This window comes from Ambystoma mexicanum, chromosome 4q (genome assembly GCF_040938575.1).
Source record: "Ambystoma mexicanum isolate Mex_15411 chromosome 4q, UKY_AmexF1_1, whole genome shotgun sequence".
NCBI lineage: Eukaryota > Metazoa > Chordata > Amphibia > Caudata > Ambystomatidae > Ambystoma > Ambystoma mexicanum.
In genome coordinates this window covers 1,143,712,376-1,143,731,937 of record NC_090928.1, presented here as the reverse complement: position 1 = coordinate 1,143,731,937, position 19,562 = coordinate 1,143,712,376, and the positions used below count along the sequence as shown (strand labels likewise).

Sequence of the window (19,562 nt, the reverse complement as noted above, 5' to 3'; positions counted from 1 at the left end):
GTGTGGATGATGGGTGAAGGGATGTTTGCATGTAACGCGTGCATTAAATATGGCCAACATGGGTTAGTAACAATGAACCCATGTTAGCCAGTCTGGTCAAATGGCAGCAGGTGGCCTGTGTATGCTCTTCTAAACTGATCCCAACACACACGATTCCCGCCCACCCTCACTCCCTCCCTCCCTCCATTTCCCTCTGCGATGTTGCTCCCATCACTACTGGATTAGCAAGGACAGGCTCTCCATCACCTGCTCCATGGCTGCCCTCTGCTCATTGAGGTCCTCCTCACTCTCCTCAACCCGACCTGTGCTCCCCATCAAGCACAGAACTTCGCTGTCACTCCGGTTACTAGCTTCACTCGGTTCCTCACCGTATGAGAGACGATTTCATTACGCCCATATGCTGCATTCTGGTCCACTTTGCCCGCAGCTCAGGATTTGAGACCAAAGACCTCTCTGGGAAAACGCATGTCTCCCATGCTCCTCTTGGCTCTGCTTCAACTCAGGGATTTCCTTGCCCCCACAGCAGTCTCCATTTCCTTCTAGCCAATGCCCCAACAAACTACCACAGTGGTGGGTTTCCCGCTTGACTCGCTATCTTCTTCCATTGTGTTGCAACTATAAAGGGACATTAACCATGATAACAGACCTTTGATGCAGACACTCTTCCTAGCAATGCCAATCCACCACACTCTCCATGACTAATCTTCAGGCATCTATCACAACCCATAAACAGAACAATATGGTTTGGATTTCATTTCAACCAGTGGTGCCTATATGCAGGTGGAATCTTTTGTCCGGCCTATGGACAGGACGCGTGTGTGCGTGTGTGTGTTCATTATACAGTGAACACTTCAGCAGCAATCTCTGGAGGATCCCGGTTAGTGGCTTGACCACACATTGAACAGTTGGAAAGGGCACCTTTGGGATCCCATAAGGGAATTGCGTTTGGTATCGCAGTTTGGTTAAATTTGAGGCAAAAAGTAAGCAGTATAGCATTACAACTTGCAATGTAATTCCATAGGTTTGCTAATTAATTTGACACTGGTGTAGCATGGCCAGCGATCCAAAATTCCTGCAATTCCATTCCTAAAAATGTAAATGGTTACATAACGCTTAAGGGGATTAGGTGGAAGTGAATTACACAACCCAGCTTCCCCTAAAGAACTAAAATAAAAGTATTTGCGCCGCGGATGGTAGTCCGAGGTGCAAGCAGTGAAAAGTATGGCATTCATGCCAGGGCGGCAGGGCTGCTCACACTGCACTTGGCCCTACCGAGCTCCGGCTGGCTGACCATTACCAGTGCTGCACGCTTACATTTTGTAACTCAGTTGATAACGTCCGACACGGGTCATCTTGTCCATCTGAAGTTGCCAGGTACCTTGCCTGCCGCATTTTAGCTGCCAACTGACCTTCCTCTAAAATTGAAAATGTTGGTTTATGAAGTCCCTAAACTTCTCTTTGCACAAAAATGTATCAGGCAGGCATAAGGTATATTGGCACACTTGTGTTATTAATATTTGTAAAGCACAGACCTACACCAATAAAGGCATTATGTCACTGAGGGAGACCAAAAGAAAGCTGGACCAAGAAGTGACTCAAAAAAGAAGGGTCTTGAGAGGTCGATGGAACTGCAAAGGATTGCTGACTTAGCGCAGAGAGCATGGCAGTTTGTTCCAAAGAACTGCAGCCACCACGGAGAAGGTTTGACCTCGCACACGAGAATGTTTGTACCTCAGTAACTGGATGAAGAAGGAATGCTCAGATCTCAGGGTTCGGGTCAGAATATACGGTTGAAATTTGTCCTGGAGGTACTCTGCATCGTTTAGCATGCTTTTTATGGAGTGGGTGCAGAGTGCTTTGCACTCAATGTGACGACCCACTGCAGTAGACTGAGGAACGCCAAGGAGTACCAGTGGCCACTACAATGCATGCAGCACTCAGTTACACAGAGCCTTGCACTGAAAACAGATTTCAGTGTCTTTTTACATATTTATTTTGTGTTTGGCATCTCCTTTGATGAAGCTAAATGTAAAATTTTGCAATCATTTACCTTTCTAATGTCTTATTTAACAAGTAAATAATTCTGCACGCACATACCTAAAATCTCTCCTTCTCCATTCCCTGCCATGAAACTCCTCCCCTTTCTTGCTCCCGCTCCCCCTCTTTTCCCTTAATCATCTCCCACCACTTCCCCCTCCACCCCATTCTCACCCCTTTACCCCGTCCGTTTCCCTCCTCCCACCTATCTCTCCCTCTTCCTCCCAGTTCTACTGCACTACTCTCCCTCTTCCCTTCTGTTTATTGCTCTACATACTGTTTTGTTGGTCTGATTCAAAACTGTAATTTGCTTCTACTGTTACTGTTATTTTGTTATTGTTAAATGTGTCCTGTTAAAATGTGTACCGTTTTGGTGTAAAGCGCTATATAAACTTAATAAATCGCATACAAAGTACGCAAATACACTGCGCTGTTGCTCATTTTAGGTCTTGAATTTTAATAACTTCTGGCTACATTAAAATTAAATGTACACAATTGCTAATCAAATTGGTTTGCTTGCTAATCAAGAAAATTTGAACTAGCAAACTGGTAATACATTTTTGAAAAGTACTTTATGCCTTGAAATAAATATAAGGATGGCTTGAGATAGTTTTTCGAATGTCACGAGCAGAGTAACACAAGGAAAGGCAAGTTGGTTGGGGACCATCCGGTCATATCAGGGTCTCGCTGGAGCTCAAAGCGAGGAATTAAGGTATCCAGTCATTTTACTGCAAACAGACAATAACACTGAAAAGATTAAATAAATATATAAAAGGACGTGGGGTAATGGGTTAAAATGGGTTGTGATGGGGTGGGGTTAAAATCAGTGGGCTTGGGGGGGTCCTCAAATAAAAAAAAAATAAAAGAATGTCTGTTTTGCACACAATGAAAATGTACCACTCTAATTGTGGTTGGTAAAATCATACATAACCGGAATTAAAACATGTAGATTTTATTAGAAATTAGCAAGAGGGTGCGCATGGGGAGGAACTTTAAAGGAGGGAGTTTGACTAGGAAGAATGTATTGCTTTGCCTGTACCTTAAGCAACTTTTGCCTACCAAAAAGAAGAACATTTCCTTTCTTGTGGTAAATGTGCTGGATCCGCCAATGTTGTTTAAAGCACTCCTTGGAGCTAGGATCCTTAAAAAATATGCAATAAGAAGCGGGCTGTCACAATGTCAGTGTGGCAGATGTCGTCTTCCAAGGGCTGTCACAATGGCATTGTGGCAGGAGAGGTCCTCCTGCAGGGCTGTCACAATGTCAGTGTGGCAGATGTCTTCCAAGGGCTGTCACAATGGCAGTGTGGCAGGAGAGGTCCTCCTGCAGGGCTGTCACAATGTCAGTGTGGCAGATGTCGTCTTCCAAGGGCTGTCACAATGGCAGTGTGACAGGAGATGTCTTCCAAGGGCTGTCACAATGGCAGTGTGGCAGGAGAGGTCCTCCTGCAGGGCTGTCACAATGGCAGTGTGACAGGAGAGGTCCTCCTGCAGGGCTGTCACAATGGCAGTGTGACAGGAGATGTCTTCCAAGGGCTGTCACAATGGCAGTGTGGCAGGAGAGGTCCTCCTGCGGGGCTGTCACAATGGCAGTGTGACAGGAGATGTCTTCCAAGGGCTGTCACAATGGCAGTGTGGCAGATGTCGTCTTCCAAGGGCTGTCACAATGGCAGTGTGGCAGGAGAGGTCCTCCTGCAGGGCTGTCACAATGGCAGTGTGACAGGAGAGGTCCTCCTGCAGGGCTGTCACAATGGCAGTGTGGCAGATGTCTTCCAAGGGCTGTCACAATGGCAGTGTGGCAGGAGAGGTCCTCCTGCAGGGCTGTCACAATGGCAGTGTGGCAAGAGATGTCCTCCTGCAGGGACTGCTTGTTGTCTGCAACAGCGTCTGCCAGGATTGCAATGGCAAACAAAAGAGGCCCTGGAAATAATTTTCAAAGTGGCCCCATATTACACATTTTGAGCATTTTCCTATGAGAACCGTTGATAATAAAATATGCAAGCAAACACAAGAGACCCAGGGTGCACAGGCCTTCTGGGATATCTCCAGAGTTCCCGATAGGCCAGTCCAGCCCTGGCGTCAGCACATGCTGTTGGGCCTCGTCTCGCTCCTCTACAGAGAGTTGAGGGGGTCAGGGAGAGCTCCGAGGAGCTACACAGCCAGGGGGTCCCGGTGACAATGACGCACATACTCGAACATGTGTACAGTCTTGTTCAAGGAACCTTTACTGCATGAAAACGAAGGGTGTGGAAAAATATATAACAGCATACTTATAAACGACAGATCTCACAAAGAACAGAACAGTACACAGGGCAAGCAGGAAAATACAGCCTTTAAGAAGCAGGATAAACTAATATTGAGAAAGCACTGCCGGATATTCAAATCTAAATGTTTTCTACAGAATGCATGCAGCTGCCACATGAAAGCCGCATTTGGTTCCATCTGCCTTCATGGAAATAAACACCCAAAGCCTAAACCCACTTTTGATACCTGCCCCCCAACCAAACTTTGGTTCTATCATTGTGTGGGACAAAAAAATCTGTACTGTACCGCTGGCGTTAGTTCACTTTTCCCTCTGTGGTGTACTCGCTGTTATCTTGATGAATCCATAACCAAGTACTTGGGCTAATTCAAGTGGCACACATGATATTTGTGTCACTATATCCTCAACAGTCGGATGCTAGCATATGTCCAGTCATCCTATACCGTGGCTCCGCAGACGTTTTGGACTACAAAGTTTTGTGAACGCAGGATAGCACGGGGGCAACGCGCTGGTCTTGGAAGCAAGACCACGCAGAGCAATGGGGGTTCGAATCCCAGATCCGTGCTTAGAAACCAAACTCATGTAGATATTAGGCGCGTTATTAAAAAGTAAATTAAATAAACTCTCATTAGTGTATATAGGGGACGGGGCACTAGTGGGTGTGAGCAATATGTGACCACATACAGTGACGTGTATGTGTTCCAGGGCCATGAACAGTTAAGGCAGGCTTAGAATGTCTGGCTTAAAAGGTTCATGCACCTCTGCAGAGCTTACCCAGGAAGGCACCTGCTAGGTTTCACTGTGGTGGCACCCACTAATTGCATTTGCAGGAATCCAACTATTTAATTGGAGTTTGGAATACTTACTGTCGCCCCAATTCGCCACTAAACTGGAGGTGGTGCTCGAATTACTAGTAGAACATTTGGACTCCAACGATTCTGGTGACTTGAAAATTGGATTTGGGGAAGCCCTTCTGGTACCTACAACCGGTCATGATTTTCCCCATGAAGCTATTCCTGGCGAAATCCAGAATTGCCTCTACCAAGATACGGCCAAGGACTGCTCACTCCAGTTTACTAGATGAGTCTAGCCTTGAGACTGGACCCGATTAAATCACTGATCCGGACCACAAAGCATACATGACCAACTGCTACTTAAGCTTTGAACTGCGAACCAATCAGCTATCCCAAATTGTGCCTGAACTGAAAGGAGAGCTTCCTTACATCAAGTTCTTTTAGGAGAGATTTCCTGCAAACCTTCTGCTTTGCCATTATCAGTAGCTCCCGCCTACTCCTTCTGCTCAAACAACAGCCTGCAGTGGCTTCCTGGTGCCAATAGAATCACTTGACTCTTAGAATATCTCGGGAGGACAGCTCTGCAGCAACGTGCTCGCCTTGGAAGCAAGCCGACACGGAGCAACACAGGTTCGATCCCCGGATCCGCACTTAGAAACCTCTGGGTATTAAGCACGTTATAAATAACCTATCATATCATAATATCCCCCGCAACTTCTGACCCTTACTGGAACACAGCATCAGGCATCTTCAGCACATAACACCCAACAAACAGCAACAACAATCAACAGAGCATTTTGCAGTCCTGGTGAGAAACCACAAGGCCCGTACTGAGCGCTGTGCACTCGCACACAAACGCATCTTCCAAAAGTGGTTAAGATTGCAAGTCCTACTTCTCCATTCCAACCATGTAGCATCATGACGATATCCTGCTCGACTAATCAGAAGTCGGTCTATCGCCCGGGTTCTTTTTTCTAACGGGATCCTGCAGTACACTTAATAGTCCCCAACAGGGAATCGGTTCCCAAAACAGTGAGCTTCAAGTGGAATGCAAGTAGCAGCAACCAAAACCAATTAGTAACCAGAATGCAAAATTAAGCATTGCCCTGGCGCTTAAAGAAGAAACAGATGATCTTAATGAAACCCTATCCAAGAAGGAAGGCAATTTTGAAGGCACAAAATGGTGTATATTCTTAGCAAAAGCAGTTATTAAAAGGTAAATTATTAAAAGGTAAATATTTCTTTATTAAGATTGCAAACTTGCTCTGTTTAAAATGGTAAACTAGTCATTTCTAATGATCACTGTGTATATTGTAGGCATAAGATCATTGCATATGGTTCATAGAGCATAGCACATTATCAAAACAGAGTAGCCATATAAACTATTTTCTTCCAAGATGGACAGTCTGGCACACTCTTATTCCTCTTTCAATGAGGAAGGGGGTGCGGATAAATGGCAACAATGAGGTTTACTGGCTGCTTTGCATAAAACCAAAGAGCTTTTTGGGAATATAAGAATAACCATGCACCTTTGTATTTGAGAAAAAATGTCTGTAGTAAAAGGGTTGTATTCTAGAATCACTAAGTACTTGAAACTCACTCCCCCTAACATGAAAGTGTTTGTAAGCATGGACCATACATACTCGTTTGTATATCCTGAGCTATGGATGTGATAATAAAATGGCTGCAACTTCCAACTTTATTGGGGTTTTAAGGGACGCTCTATTTCTTCTTTCCAGAACCTGCTGGGCTTGAGAGCTTCTCCGAATTTAAGAACAAGAGGGAACGAGTCTCAAGTTAAGACCCTCACACGTATGATAAGGTAAAATATACATCAGTGTGCACATTTCTTTATAAAGCCGTGTCAACTCCTGTCCTCATGATGGCTTGAAATTTATTGCTCAACCGCAGTTACTAGTGGATGATCCAAGCCTAGGGAACCCCCATCTTGCCTAGAAATATAGAGAGAATGTATACCTTTAAACCCAAGGTCTGGAGCAAACTCCTGAAGCACCTTTTCACCAACATTCTTCCCCAAATGCTTTAAACAGGTCAACACTAATGCCATCGACTTCTGCATTGTTCAGCTATCTACGGGCACAAAGTAACTAAAGGTTTCAACCTACCAGTAATCTCCAAATCTAAGGCCAGTGATCTGCCCAGGAACGCAATTGGGCAAGACAATCAGTACTTCTGGGGGGCAGTGAGCATACTTTTGAATGTAAAAAAAGTTACAAAACGTGGCTTGAGAGCAGGGCTTGCTGTGCTCTGCATAGGAGTTTTCGGTAGTTCACTCGAATGACTTTCTTACAAAAGAAATAGTTCACTCCCATCGCCATTTCTTCCATTCTTGCCCTTCCTGGCCACAAACCAAGGTCTGGGCACACCCTTGCAGCTTGAAAATGGATGGAGAAAGAAATCATGCTCATTTACAGACAAACTAGAGTATGTTTATGTCTTCCATCTAATGCCATTGCATCTAATGCCATTCCATCAAATGTTTTCCATCTAAAAACTTTGCATGTAATGCATTCTTTTTTATTATCATTTTCTGCCCCCCCAACCCTGTGTTTTACCCTTTATAATGCACCTAAAGAAAAATTAACCCTTTACCCCACACCAGAAAAAGGCATTAGATACAAAGTTTTTAGCTGGAAAACATTTGATAGAATGGCATTAGATGTAAAGACCAGATACCACTTGGGCGCCACCCTCATCAACCATCACTTTGGAAAAAAGTCAGACCCTCTTAAAATGATATCAAAGAGGTTATACGGTTTCTCCAATAATGTCCTGGAGCACCGCAATAATTGCCAGTGGCACTACTAGGCGGACCAACACAGAGAGAAGAGACCAAGGTACACCCCCTTGGTGCTGTGTGCTCACAAAGGGAATAGTTTCTTACCTGTAACTCCATTTCTCCAGCATTGGTATCTTTCATGGATTCACATGCTTAGAATATTCCCCGTCGTCAGACTGGGACCCCTCGGTACACATATATAGCCTTTTCCTATAGGAAAACGTCTGACACTTTTGTGTCCTATCTACGTCCTTTTAGGACCCGCCTACGCATGCTCCGTAGGCCGTCCCAGTATAAGAGGCCCGCCCCCGCGGCTCCCCTTCAGATTTCGGCCCCTCCAAAGTAGGAAGGGTTAAACTTATCAATCAAATCCATTGCATTCCGGGGAGGTTGGCGGGCGCATGTGAATCCATGAAAGATACCAATGCTGGAGAAATGGAGTTACAGGTAAGAAACTATTCCCTTCTCCAGCATTGGATCTTTCATGGATTCACATTCTTAGAATAGATTGTATAGCAGTAACACTTGAGACGGCGGTGAGAATGTAATGTAATATACCCTCACCATACTACACACTGCATATGTACAGTTGGAATAAGTTAACTCATATAACCTTACCCACATAAAGTATACTGTCATTAAAAGGGTAGACAACAGATTCTCCACAGCGTGGAGCTTACCTTACTGAAACAGATGGCGCAGGACAGCTCTTCCCATCTGCACCTCATCCGCATGCTGCCTGCCAAGGCAGTAGTGGCGGGTAAACGTGTGGGGCACTGACCATGCCGCAGCTTGGCATATGTCCGTCAGCGGAATTCCTGCCCATAAAGCTGTTGAGGAGGACATCGATCTTGTAGAGTGGGCTCTAGGATGTCCTTGCAGTGGCCTTCCGGCCTTAGAGTGACAGAACGCAATCGTCGATGAGACCCATCGAGCCAATCCTTGCTTAGAGATTGCTTTTCCTCTCATCGACGGACCATATGCGATGAATAGTTGTCGAGTGGACTAGAGTTCCTGTGTACGATGTAGGTAAAATTTCAGAGCCCTCTTAACGTCCAGGGTATGAAGAGCTTTTCCTGCTGCCGATGATGGTGTGGCGAAGAAAGTAGGGAGAACAATGGACGAGTGTTTGTGATACACTGTCGGAAATTTTAAGACGAACGTAGGATTAGTTGCCAGGACTACTTTGTCCTTAAAGAATCTTAGGTATGGCGGGTCTACGACCAGCGCTTGCAGTTCCGAGATTCTCCTAGCTGATGTGATAGCAATCAAGAATGCCAACTTCCACGAAAAGAATTTTATGTCGGACGTGGCCATAGGCTCAAAAGGCGGTTTCATTAAGCCTGCCAACACTGTGTTGAGACTCCAAGTCGGGGGGAAACGTTTTACCGGGGGAAAAACTCGAAATAAACCCCTCATGAAGTGTTTCACAAGTCTGTCGCTAAATAGAGGAGACGATTGCCTCTTCCTTGTGAACCTCGAGATGGCCGCCAGGTGCACCTTTATCGATGTGAAGGATAATCCCCTCTCCGCCAAGAGGAGCAGGTAAGGTAGAACTTGTTCCGGCGTCACCAACAACGGTTGTAGGCCTTGTTGTCCTCTACACCATTCACAGAACCTCCGCCACTTATAGGAGTAAGATTTGTTTGTAGAAGGGACTCGAGCCGCCTGCAGAATTTTTTGACAATCCTCCGAAACGTCTAAAGCACCGAACTCCGAAAAGTCAGGAGCCAGGCTGTAAGGTTGAGACTGTCCGGGTTGTGGTGCCACACCGTGCCTTTGTCCCGGGATAGTAGGTTCGGGACTCTCGGAAACGCTATGGGATGTTCCAGCGACAGGTGAAGTAGGTCGGAGAACCACGGTTGCCTTGGCCAGTATGGTGTCACTAGAATTACCCAGCAATTGTATCTGCGTATCCACTGTATTGTCCTCCGTATGAGGGGGAACGGGGGAAAAGCATAAAGGAACATGTCCGTCCGTGGGAAGGAGAATGCCTCCCCCATGGAACCCTCTTGAGGCCATCTGCTTGCGAATTGCTCGCATTTCTTGTTGTCTTTGGTCGCAAAGGCGTCCAGAGGGGAGTGACCCCATTTCTCGAACACTTTCATCAGGTGAACTGTGTCCATTTCCCACTCGTGTATCTGGGCCATGCTTCTGCTGAGGGAGTCTGCCTGAGAGTTCCTCACTCCTGGGAGGTGATGAGCCACGATGGAAATTTCGTGCTTTAATGCCCAATGCCATGTTTTCTGGGCTTCTATGGAAAGAGTTCTTGATCGCGTCCCTCCTTGTTTCCTCAGATAAAACATGGCCGTTGTATTGTCGGTCAGTACTCGTACTCGCGAACCCTTGATGTGTGGTAGGAATGCCTTCAAGGCCCATCGTACTGCTCTGAGCTCCAACACGTTTATGTGTAGGAGGGACTCCGTTGGAGACCAGCGACCTTGCGTTTGGAGAGCACCCATGTGAGCTCCCCATCCGGTTAGGGACGCATCCGTGACTATGGTTCGCTGAAACTCCGGCTCCTGGAGGGGTACACCGTTGTTCAGATTGTGGAAACTCTGCCACCACTGAAGGGTCCGAAGCAGCTTGTCGTCGTCGATGGTTATCTTGTCTGACCACGATCCTTGAGCCTGCGTCCATCGGTCTGCGAGGAATTCCTGGACTGGCCTCATGAATAGGCGACAGTTTTCCACCGGATGGATGCAGGATGCCATGGCCCCTAGGACCGAAACGTATTTTCTCACTGAGAGCCTGGTGTTTCGCCGTAGTCGGCACGCTTGCTGATTGAGTCTTGAGGTTCTGTTGAGAGAAGGTTTCACTAGCCCTAACTGGGTCTCGAACTGTGCCCCCAGGAACACCAGCGATCTGGATGGCCGCAGAGAGGATTTTTCGAAGTTTATGGCGAATCCCAGCTGTTGTAGAAGCTGCATGGTGGCTTGTAAACTTGTGTTGGTCGACGCTGGGGAGGATCCCCTTACCAGCCAGTCGTCGAGGTATGGGTATACATGGTGGCCTTGCTTCCTTAGCCAGGCCGCTACTGGGGCCAGGCATTTCGTGAACGTTCTGGGGGAGGTCTTGAGCCCAAAGGGAAGAACCGTGAACTGGTAGTGAGTCCGCCCTATTACAAATCTCAGGAATTTCCTGTGTTTTCGACACATTGGAATATGGAAATATGCGTCCTGTAAATCCAGGGACGCTAGAAAATCCCCCTCTTGAACGGCGCGGATCACTTCCTGCAGAGTGAGCATCTTGAATTTTAGGCTCTTTAAAGACTTGTTGAGATCGCATAAGTCTAAAATGGGACGCCATTTGCCGTTCGGCTTTCTTACGACGAAATATCTTGTAGACTCCTTGACCTCTCTGTGATGTTGGAACTAATTCTATCACGCCCTTTGCTAACATGAGTGTTACCTCTTGTTGTAGTATCTTCAGATGGGGATGAGCGGTGAACGCAGGTGGAATGTGCGGAGGGCTGTGTTTGAATTGTAGAGAGTGTCCGTTTCTTATAGTATCCAGCACCCATTGATCCGTCGTTATTCGTTCCCATTCGTCGACATATGCTGACACTCTTCCCCCCAGAACGGTGTGTTGTATGTCACTGCTGATCTTTATTTTGCTTGTCTCTCGACGACGACGGATATGATGGTCTTTTCCTGGAAGTCCCGGCGATGGTTTGCCGTTTGTATCCCTGGGAGGGGTAAGCCGATCTGCCAAAGGATCTGCCTCCAGACGCAGAGAATCTTGAATTACCTGAAGCCCCTCTAAAGGGACGAAAAGACTTGTAGCTTCGGCCACTCTGGAGGGCACCCAATGAACGTGCCGTGTCCGAGTCCTCTTTCATTCCCTTTAGGGCTTCGTCCACCTTCTCACCGAAAAGAAGGTCTCCCTCAAAGGGCATATCTAAAACTTTGTATTGTACTTCTGGCCTGAAGTAGGTACACTTAAGCCAGGACTGTCGTCGTAATACGACCCCATTATTGACTTGCTTGAAGCCTGACTCAGCGAGGTCCACCGCAATGTTTATTGCGTGATTTGAGGCTTCCTCACCCTCTCGGACAAGTAACATCGCTGCCTTCCTATGCTCTTCCGGAAGATGATCCAGCAACGGAGCTAGCCTGTGCCACATCTCCCTATCGTATCTGGCTACAATTGCCAGAGAGTTTGCGGCCTTTACTGTGGTCGCTCCCACGGATAGCACTTTTTTGCCAAAGGCATCCTGGCGTCTCGCTTCGTTTTCAGGCGGAGTCGTGCACTTGTGCTGGGCCTTCGCCTTCCTCGCCGCTGCCGCCGACACCACCGAGTCTGGCGTTGGTTGTGAGGATAAACACTTGGGGGTAGACTCTGGAGCCTTAAACTTCTTTTCGAGGCGTCCTTTCACTGCCGGCTCTGAAAACGGGTGACGCATTGTCTGCAACCCCTCCTTCCACACATGGTCTAGTATTGGTATTGAGAATACAGACCTCCTTCTCTTACCCATGTGGTCGAACAAAAAACAGTCCTTTTTCTGTTCTTCCTGGGACAAACCAAATTCTTTGCATGCCTTCAGCATCATAGAATGGAATGACGCAATGTCGTCCGGAGGGGATGGGTGAGCTGGGCTTCTAGGGGTTTCCAACTCCACCTCTGACTCCCAGGTTGGATCCCTGGAGGGGGATGATGAGATATCCGACATGGCTCCCCTGTCAGACTCCGAATGTTGCAGCTCACCTTCCTCTTGTGCCAGTGCTGAGATTGGCGGGCGTAGGTGCGTCGGTGGACGGGACGGGCCCGGCTCGTCGACGGGTGACTGTGGCAGGTTTGCCTGAGGTAGTCTCTGGTCCAACGACTGTAGCAAAGACTGAAGCGTGGACAGAATTTCCAACGACAAAACAGATTGAGGATTGAGAAGAGGGGCAGATACCGGTATAACGGATCCCCTCGTCGACGACTTGTCAGCCACTCGTAGCCCTAGGTCTGCTGGGCCAGCTATTCTCTCGTTCTCGTCGTCCGAGGACAGCGACACAGCCTGTTCTTGCAGTAAAGTATCCGGGGGGATCGGATCAAAAACTTCAGGCCTCCTGTAGAACCCCCGTCGACGAGGCCATCGTCAACGCCGTTGTCAGTGGGACGGTGGATGCCACCTGCGTAAGTGGCAGGGTGGAGGCCGATGACTGGACCGCCGTCGACGACGGTGACTTAGCAGGTGGTTTAGGCGGTTCCGCCTAAACCACACTTGTCTTGCTTTTACTCGACTCGTGGTCGATCTATGATGATCGCCCGAGGAGGATTTCCTTTCCTTTTCATGCTTTTTTGATGAAGATGATTTTTTTGACGAGGAGTCTCTAGTTGAGTGACTCCCAGACGACTCTTTTTCCGTCAGTCGGGATTTCTTCGCCGGTGGTTCCGACGAGGTAGCGCGGCGTGATGTTTTCGCCGATTGTGTGGAGCCAACCACCGAAGGGGGATATGCCCCCGCTCCATCATTCAGCCATGCCACCAGTCGTCGACTCCGGTCTTTGAGGGTTTTTTGAGAAAACCCTTTGCATATGTCGCAGTTATCCGCCGAATGAGGAGGGTGGAGGCAATATATACAATCCATATGTCCGTCCCCCTCATAAACTTTTTTCAAGCCGCACGTCGCGCATGGACGGAACAGCGCTTTTCCTGACACGGAGGACATTTTCTCTAACTCAAATTCCAGGAATACAACCTTGTACAAAATAGTAAGACAACGCGAGGAGATCCCACTACTTTGGAGACGGTTGAAATCTGAATGGGAGCCGCGGGGGCGGGCCTCTTATACTGGGACGGCCTACGGAGCATGCGTAGGTGGGTCCTAAAAGGACGTAGATAGGACACAAAAGTGTCGGAAGTTTTCCTATAGGAAAAGGCTATATATGTGTACCGAGGGGTCCCAGTCTGACGACGGGGAATATTCTAAGCATGTTAATCCATGAAAGATCCAATGCTGGAGAAGTTACTATTAACAACAACAAAACATTTCAATGGATTGACACATTGAAATGTGCTGTTGTTCTTAATACCCCATACATCCTTCCCTACTGGTGCTGTGTGCTCACAGAGTGGTCTTAAGAACCATAAAACATATCAAGCTATTGATAAATTAAAATGTTTTGTTGTGCGTAACACCACTTTGTGAGTGGATATACCATATAATCTCTTTAAGCGGTGCAGACTTTTTCCATAGTATTACTTGCTCAATGTGACAATCAACTTTATTGATGCACTGAAATGTGCTGTGCTTCTTAATACCACTTTATGAGATCAGTGCCAAGGGGGTGAGGGCCCCTTGGTTCTGACTCGAAGCATTTATCATGTTTGGCACAAACATGTCATCTCTCGGGCCAAAATAACCAACTGCACTTTGGATGCTGGATGCAATACCTACACGTCCTCACTTTCTCTAATCAAACCAAATTGCACCAACTACCATATTTTCCCATGGCAAGATCTCTTCAATCACCTTTTACAACTTACTTCCTAAAACCTTGCTTCCGCCCCCCCCCCCTCGTCTCCTCTCCCTCCCTCCCGCCTCCCTCACTTGTATCCTGAATTTTCCAAGTCCCTTGTCTCTAAAGCCACCAATTTCAATGCTACACATTTATTTGCAGGGTATTGCACAGGTGTGCACGTCACCTACTGTGGACTTGGGAGAGCTACACAAACAAATTTGCATGAAACTTTCCTGGAAAACTAGGAATCCCAAAGTCCTGCCTCATGGGTGGGAGAATTCTAATATCCATCATTAAAGCAATAGAACCTGAGGAGAGGGGGCATTACTGGTTGGGTAATGCCCCTCGGGCGAGAGCCAGAGTGAAGCAAGCTTCTAGCGATCACATTGAGAAGGGAACAAGGGATCTTGAAAGCTACCTACCAAAATCGTTCAGAAGCCAAAGATCGCTCTTCAAAAAAGACACATTTTTCTTACTTTCACCCAAGAAAAGAAGCCTACCCTTGGTAGTGGTCTATAGCGTTATTTCACTTCACCAAGACTGTGCAGACCGCTTCCAGGCAGACACGATGTAACCCCCAGACATTGGATTTAAGCATAAGCAATATTTCTGCATAATGCACAAAACCCGCTGCACCTCAAATTTACAAAAGAGTAACTGAGGCACACATGAATAGCGTTTGTCCAACCTCAAAGTCTACACCTAGAATTTGTCTCCCACCCACTTGACAAAGGGAATCATATTTTTAAAATATACATATAGTAGCACTGTTTCCACCACAGTTTCTGTATTTGTACCAATCACATTACACATATTGGCTCCCCTTAATCTTTGAGAAATGGAGATTGCAATTCCAAGGAAAGGTGACACGCGCAGCTGTTGTGCAGTGCATAAATGAGACATAGAAAAGAGAACTTACCCGAATTTTAATAACTCTCGTCTTTGCGCCACAGCTCTTCTTCATCAGCATCTTCTGAAACAGAAACAGTCTGGTTTAAAGAAATCCTTATTGGCAGAGTGATGGCAAATACCCATTCTCAGACACCCACGAAATACCCAATTTAAAAAGGCATTAAGGAAAAAAAGCGTAGCTGCAGAATTTCATAAAATTAATATTACGTTTTCAATAGGTCTGCATGGCGGATTCCTCCTGCTACCAAGCACGGTAACTCAAAAGGCACAGAGGAATTACCTTGGCCGGATGAAGTTGGCCCTGCCGGGATTCGAACCAGCGACTGCAAGTTGAACAGACATTTGAGGGGATAACTTAACTCCCTGTGCTAATTTACTGGCTTTTAACGGGTCACCTAATGAAAATAATTTAATCCATGGTTCTTTTCCCAACATCTATCAACTTTAGATAAGACATTATAAAACGCTTTTGTGTGTGTTTAGTTGGGTTTTGACCAACTAAAAACACAATATCGATATCTAAATTGCCCATTTAATAAACCGTATTGGTAGCAGCAACCATTATCCATATATTAAAACGACCAAACGCTAAGGGCATACCTACTTTAAAAAGATCAGCTGTTATTAGGGCTCAGATAAGATTTTGACGAGGGAATATCTTGCTCCCTATTTTCTTTTTAAAAGTTTGCCGTCAAATGATTTTTTTAAGTAATGAAAAACGAATTCCCAGTCCTGAGGTGGATCTTTTTTTTTGCCGACTTTAAATTTATTTTAATCATAAAAAGGGTATATTTTTGTAATTCGTACTTCTTGCATCTAGTAAATCATGCAATTAAAAGATGTGTTTTTCCCTTAATCGTCCTCTTAAAGGAAGTGTTATGCATTTGGTTGTGGGTGGGCTTGGCTAGTAACGACTCGCTAGCTTGAGCCCTGTTCGGGCAAGCGCATTATGATTTAGGGTTGTTACAGACCAAGCCTGCACCCCCCAGCAAGTGGAGGGATTCCTCCGAGGTGCTAATATATATGACAAATTAAATACCGTAATCGTATTTCTGATGCTTGTATCTGCTTAGATTCACAAGCTTTGTATAGGCTGACATCTAGTGTTAGGTGCAGAGTACTGCATAACTTGCTTTTGAAGTTCGAAAAGGGACATCAACTGGGCGCGTTTGTAATACTATCCTTAGTTTGACATGTACTGTACCCATAGTCTTTCATGCATAAAGGTCCCTCAGATTGTGTTTCTGTCATGAGGGAGCATGAAGAGTATCAGTGACTACAGGCAGTAAAGAAAGGTGTAAGTTGTCTATGTACCTTCAACTCCAAGAGGGGAAGAAAGGTGGGCACATTTGAATCTAAGCAGATGAAATCAACATAAATACGATTACAGTATGTAATGTATGTCTTCTGAGGCTTGTTGAACTGCCTACAATCACATGCTTTGCAGAGACTAGCAAGCAGTACCTGCAGCTGGTGGTGGGCTGTTTATAGGTTGAGGCAAAAAATATGTCTTAACACTGATTGTCCCAAACAGTAGTGCTGTGTGAAGGTGCTAATTGTACTCCATGTACCTGCATTGCAAATAGCATCTAAAGGTACATTTGCAATGAAAGCTAGAGTAGCCCCTGTGCCTCGAGCTGAGCATGGTCTGGGTGTAAATGGTAAGGTTCTCTTGGACAGAGAATAACATATTTGAATGCAGTTGACAATCCATTTTGACATAGTTTATTTAGAGACTGGATCCCCTTCTCTTCCTGTAGCTATGTAAATGAAGAAATAACTGATCTCTTTTCCTTATTGGTTTGGTCTTATTTAGGTAGTACATCACACCTCTCATAACGTGTAATGTATGGAGATTTTTCTCTGCTGAATTGGAATTTCTGCAGACTGTTTGACATGGAACTTAGAGATGCACTTAGGAGAATAGCGTGGATGTGTTTGTAAAACCACTTTGTCTTCATGAATAACCACAAACAGATCTTGAACTAAGAGCTTGCAGTTTACCAACTCTTCCTATTGAAGTGATGGCTCCCAGAAAGGTAGTCTTGAAACCGAGATGCTTCAGACTGGTTTCATGAATTGGTTCAATGGGGGGGATGGGGTGGGGGGACACAAGTTTATTAAGTACAACATTTAAATCCCATCCAGGAGTTAGATTAGAAATAGGGGGACGGGTAATAATCCTTTAATCCCTTCCATAAACGCTTTAACCACAGGAACTTTCCAGCATGACCTTAATCCGAGAGGTGGTGTATGCTAGATGCACTCTAAGAGAATTAAAGACTAATTCTCAGTCTAAAAGGCAATGCAGATAGTGTACTATATATGAAGGTGAGCAGTCAATGGAGCGGATGCTGTGTGTTTTGCACCAAATGACAAAGCTTTTCCACTTGTTCAAATTTAGAGTATCTTGTGTTGGGTTTGCATGCCTCCTTCAAGATGTCTATACTTCGTTGTGACAGGTTTAAATGACTTCAGGAGCCAAGCTGCCAAGTTCAGTGTTTGAGGAGATGGATGGAGTGTTGTCCCTTGATGCTGTGACAGTTGTATTCCCCTGGAACATGTTGTGACAAGAGGACTATGTTGTGTTGGAGCGCCCACACCTAGATGTTCTGGACTAGTTTGCACAGACCTGGAGAGTGTGTCCCACCCAGTTTGTTGATGTGGTACAAGGGATTGCGAAACCACCTCTAGATTGTCCCATAGTCTTGCTTGCCTGCAACCATTGTTTTGCTAGCCACTCTTGCATGAGCAATTGAGTGTGTGGTACCAGGTAAATACATGACTAAGCAGTGTTTTCTTGTTTAAAATATTGCCCACAAAGTCTGTGTCCTCCAGAGACTCTTGAGGTTGTATTTTAAAATGATGCGCTGCCCCTGTGAGCAAATCATTGAACAACAGCTGGTCATCAAGAGGGGATGTGGTGCCAGGTTTGCGAGTGACATCATGAGACTATTTAACAGTGATGTCTGGATCATAGTAGGTAGGATCACTAGGATCATCATATCATGTCCCTTGGTCATCATCCCCTTGATTAAGATCATCCCATTGATGATGATGATGATCATCAAGTAATATGCAATGTTGTGACTGGTCAGTTACATGCAGCCTGCTGTGGCAGGTTTGAATCCCGGCAGGGTCAACTCAGCCTTTCATCCTTCCGAGGTCGATAAATTGAGTGGGATAATAATGTCTTCTGTTATTCGAGCGCTCAGACCTATGGGTATGTAGCGCTACATAAGACCTACATCATTATTATTACTATTAATAATGATTGCATGAGTAGGTGATATGTGCAACCTATGAGATTTAGGTAACAATTTGCCTACCTCTAAATGTAATGACTTCTAACAGGTTGGATGGATCCCTCACTAAAACCGTGCCTAATGTCTCCTCCCAGGTGGCCAGGGAAAGGCAGATCCTTCCTGATCCTGACCCTGGGGGTGGTGTACCACAGGAGGATCACCCGGGAGGAGTCAAGGCCCAGGGAAGTGAGGAGATCCAATGGGATGAGACACAGGAAATAAACATTCAAAGGTTACAAAACAAGTAATGGCTTATTGTTATGTATCAGAACCACATAGTAAACCTGTGGATGACGGGTAAATGTGGTATAACATCTTTACCTACTTCAAAGAAAGATCGCTTGAGACTTCCAAGATTTAAAACCCCCCCCCCTTACTCCCAAAGGTACAGTGAAAAGAAACCCATACATATTAGCATAAACAAACTGCCTACCTCTTTTCAAGTAAACTTTAAGGATTCCTCTTTAAATGCATTTAAGAAAAATAACTATGCATTTAAAAATAAACCTAATTTTGTTTTGTGGAACTACCAGTCCCATAATTCCCCTCCCCCAAAGTACTGGCACAAGGAAGAGGGCTGAAGTGTAATGTTGCAGTAATAATCAGCATGTTAAGCGTGGTGCAGGCCATTAGATGGAGATGGAGATGTGAAGTCAGTGGTCGCAGTAGTAGCAGCACTAGAAGCAGAGTGTGGTGTGGCAAATCCAAGAAGAAGTGGGTGAACAGAAAGGATGCCAGGTCTTAAACCAAGCGGATTCCAACTGGCTGTTTTGAGAGGGCCCTGTTCGCCCACATTCTGAAGTGTAGTGGTTGCGCAGCAGAAGAAGTGAAGGAAGACTGCTTTTCCCCATGTGAACCCGATTGTTGAGATTGCGCAGCAGGAAACGTGCCAGAGATAGTGGCTGAAAGGAGTTATGCAGCCAAGGGTCCCAGGAGCGAGAGGAGCCCCTTTAGTGGCATGGCAGGACTGAAGACACTGTTAACGAAGAGGGGTGTGTGTGT

General features: G+C 45.9%; 1 protein-coding gene across 6 annotated transcripts in view; it reads right to left on the bottom strand.

Annotated features, from left to right (window-relative positions):
• The window catches only part of LOC138468255 (uncharacterized), a 733,586-nt gene that overhangs the window by 186,047 nt on the left and 527,977 nt on the right, over positions 1 to 19,562 (bottom strand). For 3 of the 6 annotated variants that reach the window (XM_069608732.1, XM_069608731.1, XM_069608729.1), the window contains one exon: positions 15,263 to 15,316. The exons of 1 other annotated variant lie outside the window; for it this stretch is intronic. In XM_069608732.1, coding sequence (XP_069464833.1) covers positions 15,263 to 15,316 — 54 coding nt within the window. The remainder of the gene's footprint in view (positions 1 to 15,262; positions 15,317 to 19,562) is intronic. 2 more of the 6 variants (XM_069608730.1, XM_069608733.1) reach the window with 1 other exon arrangement.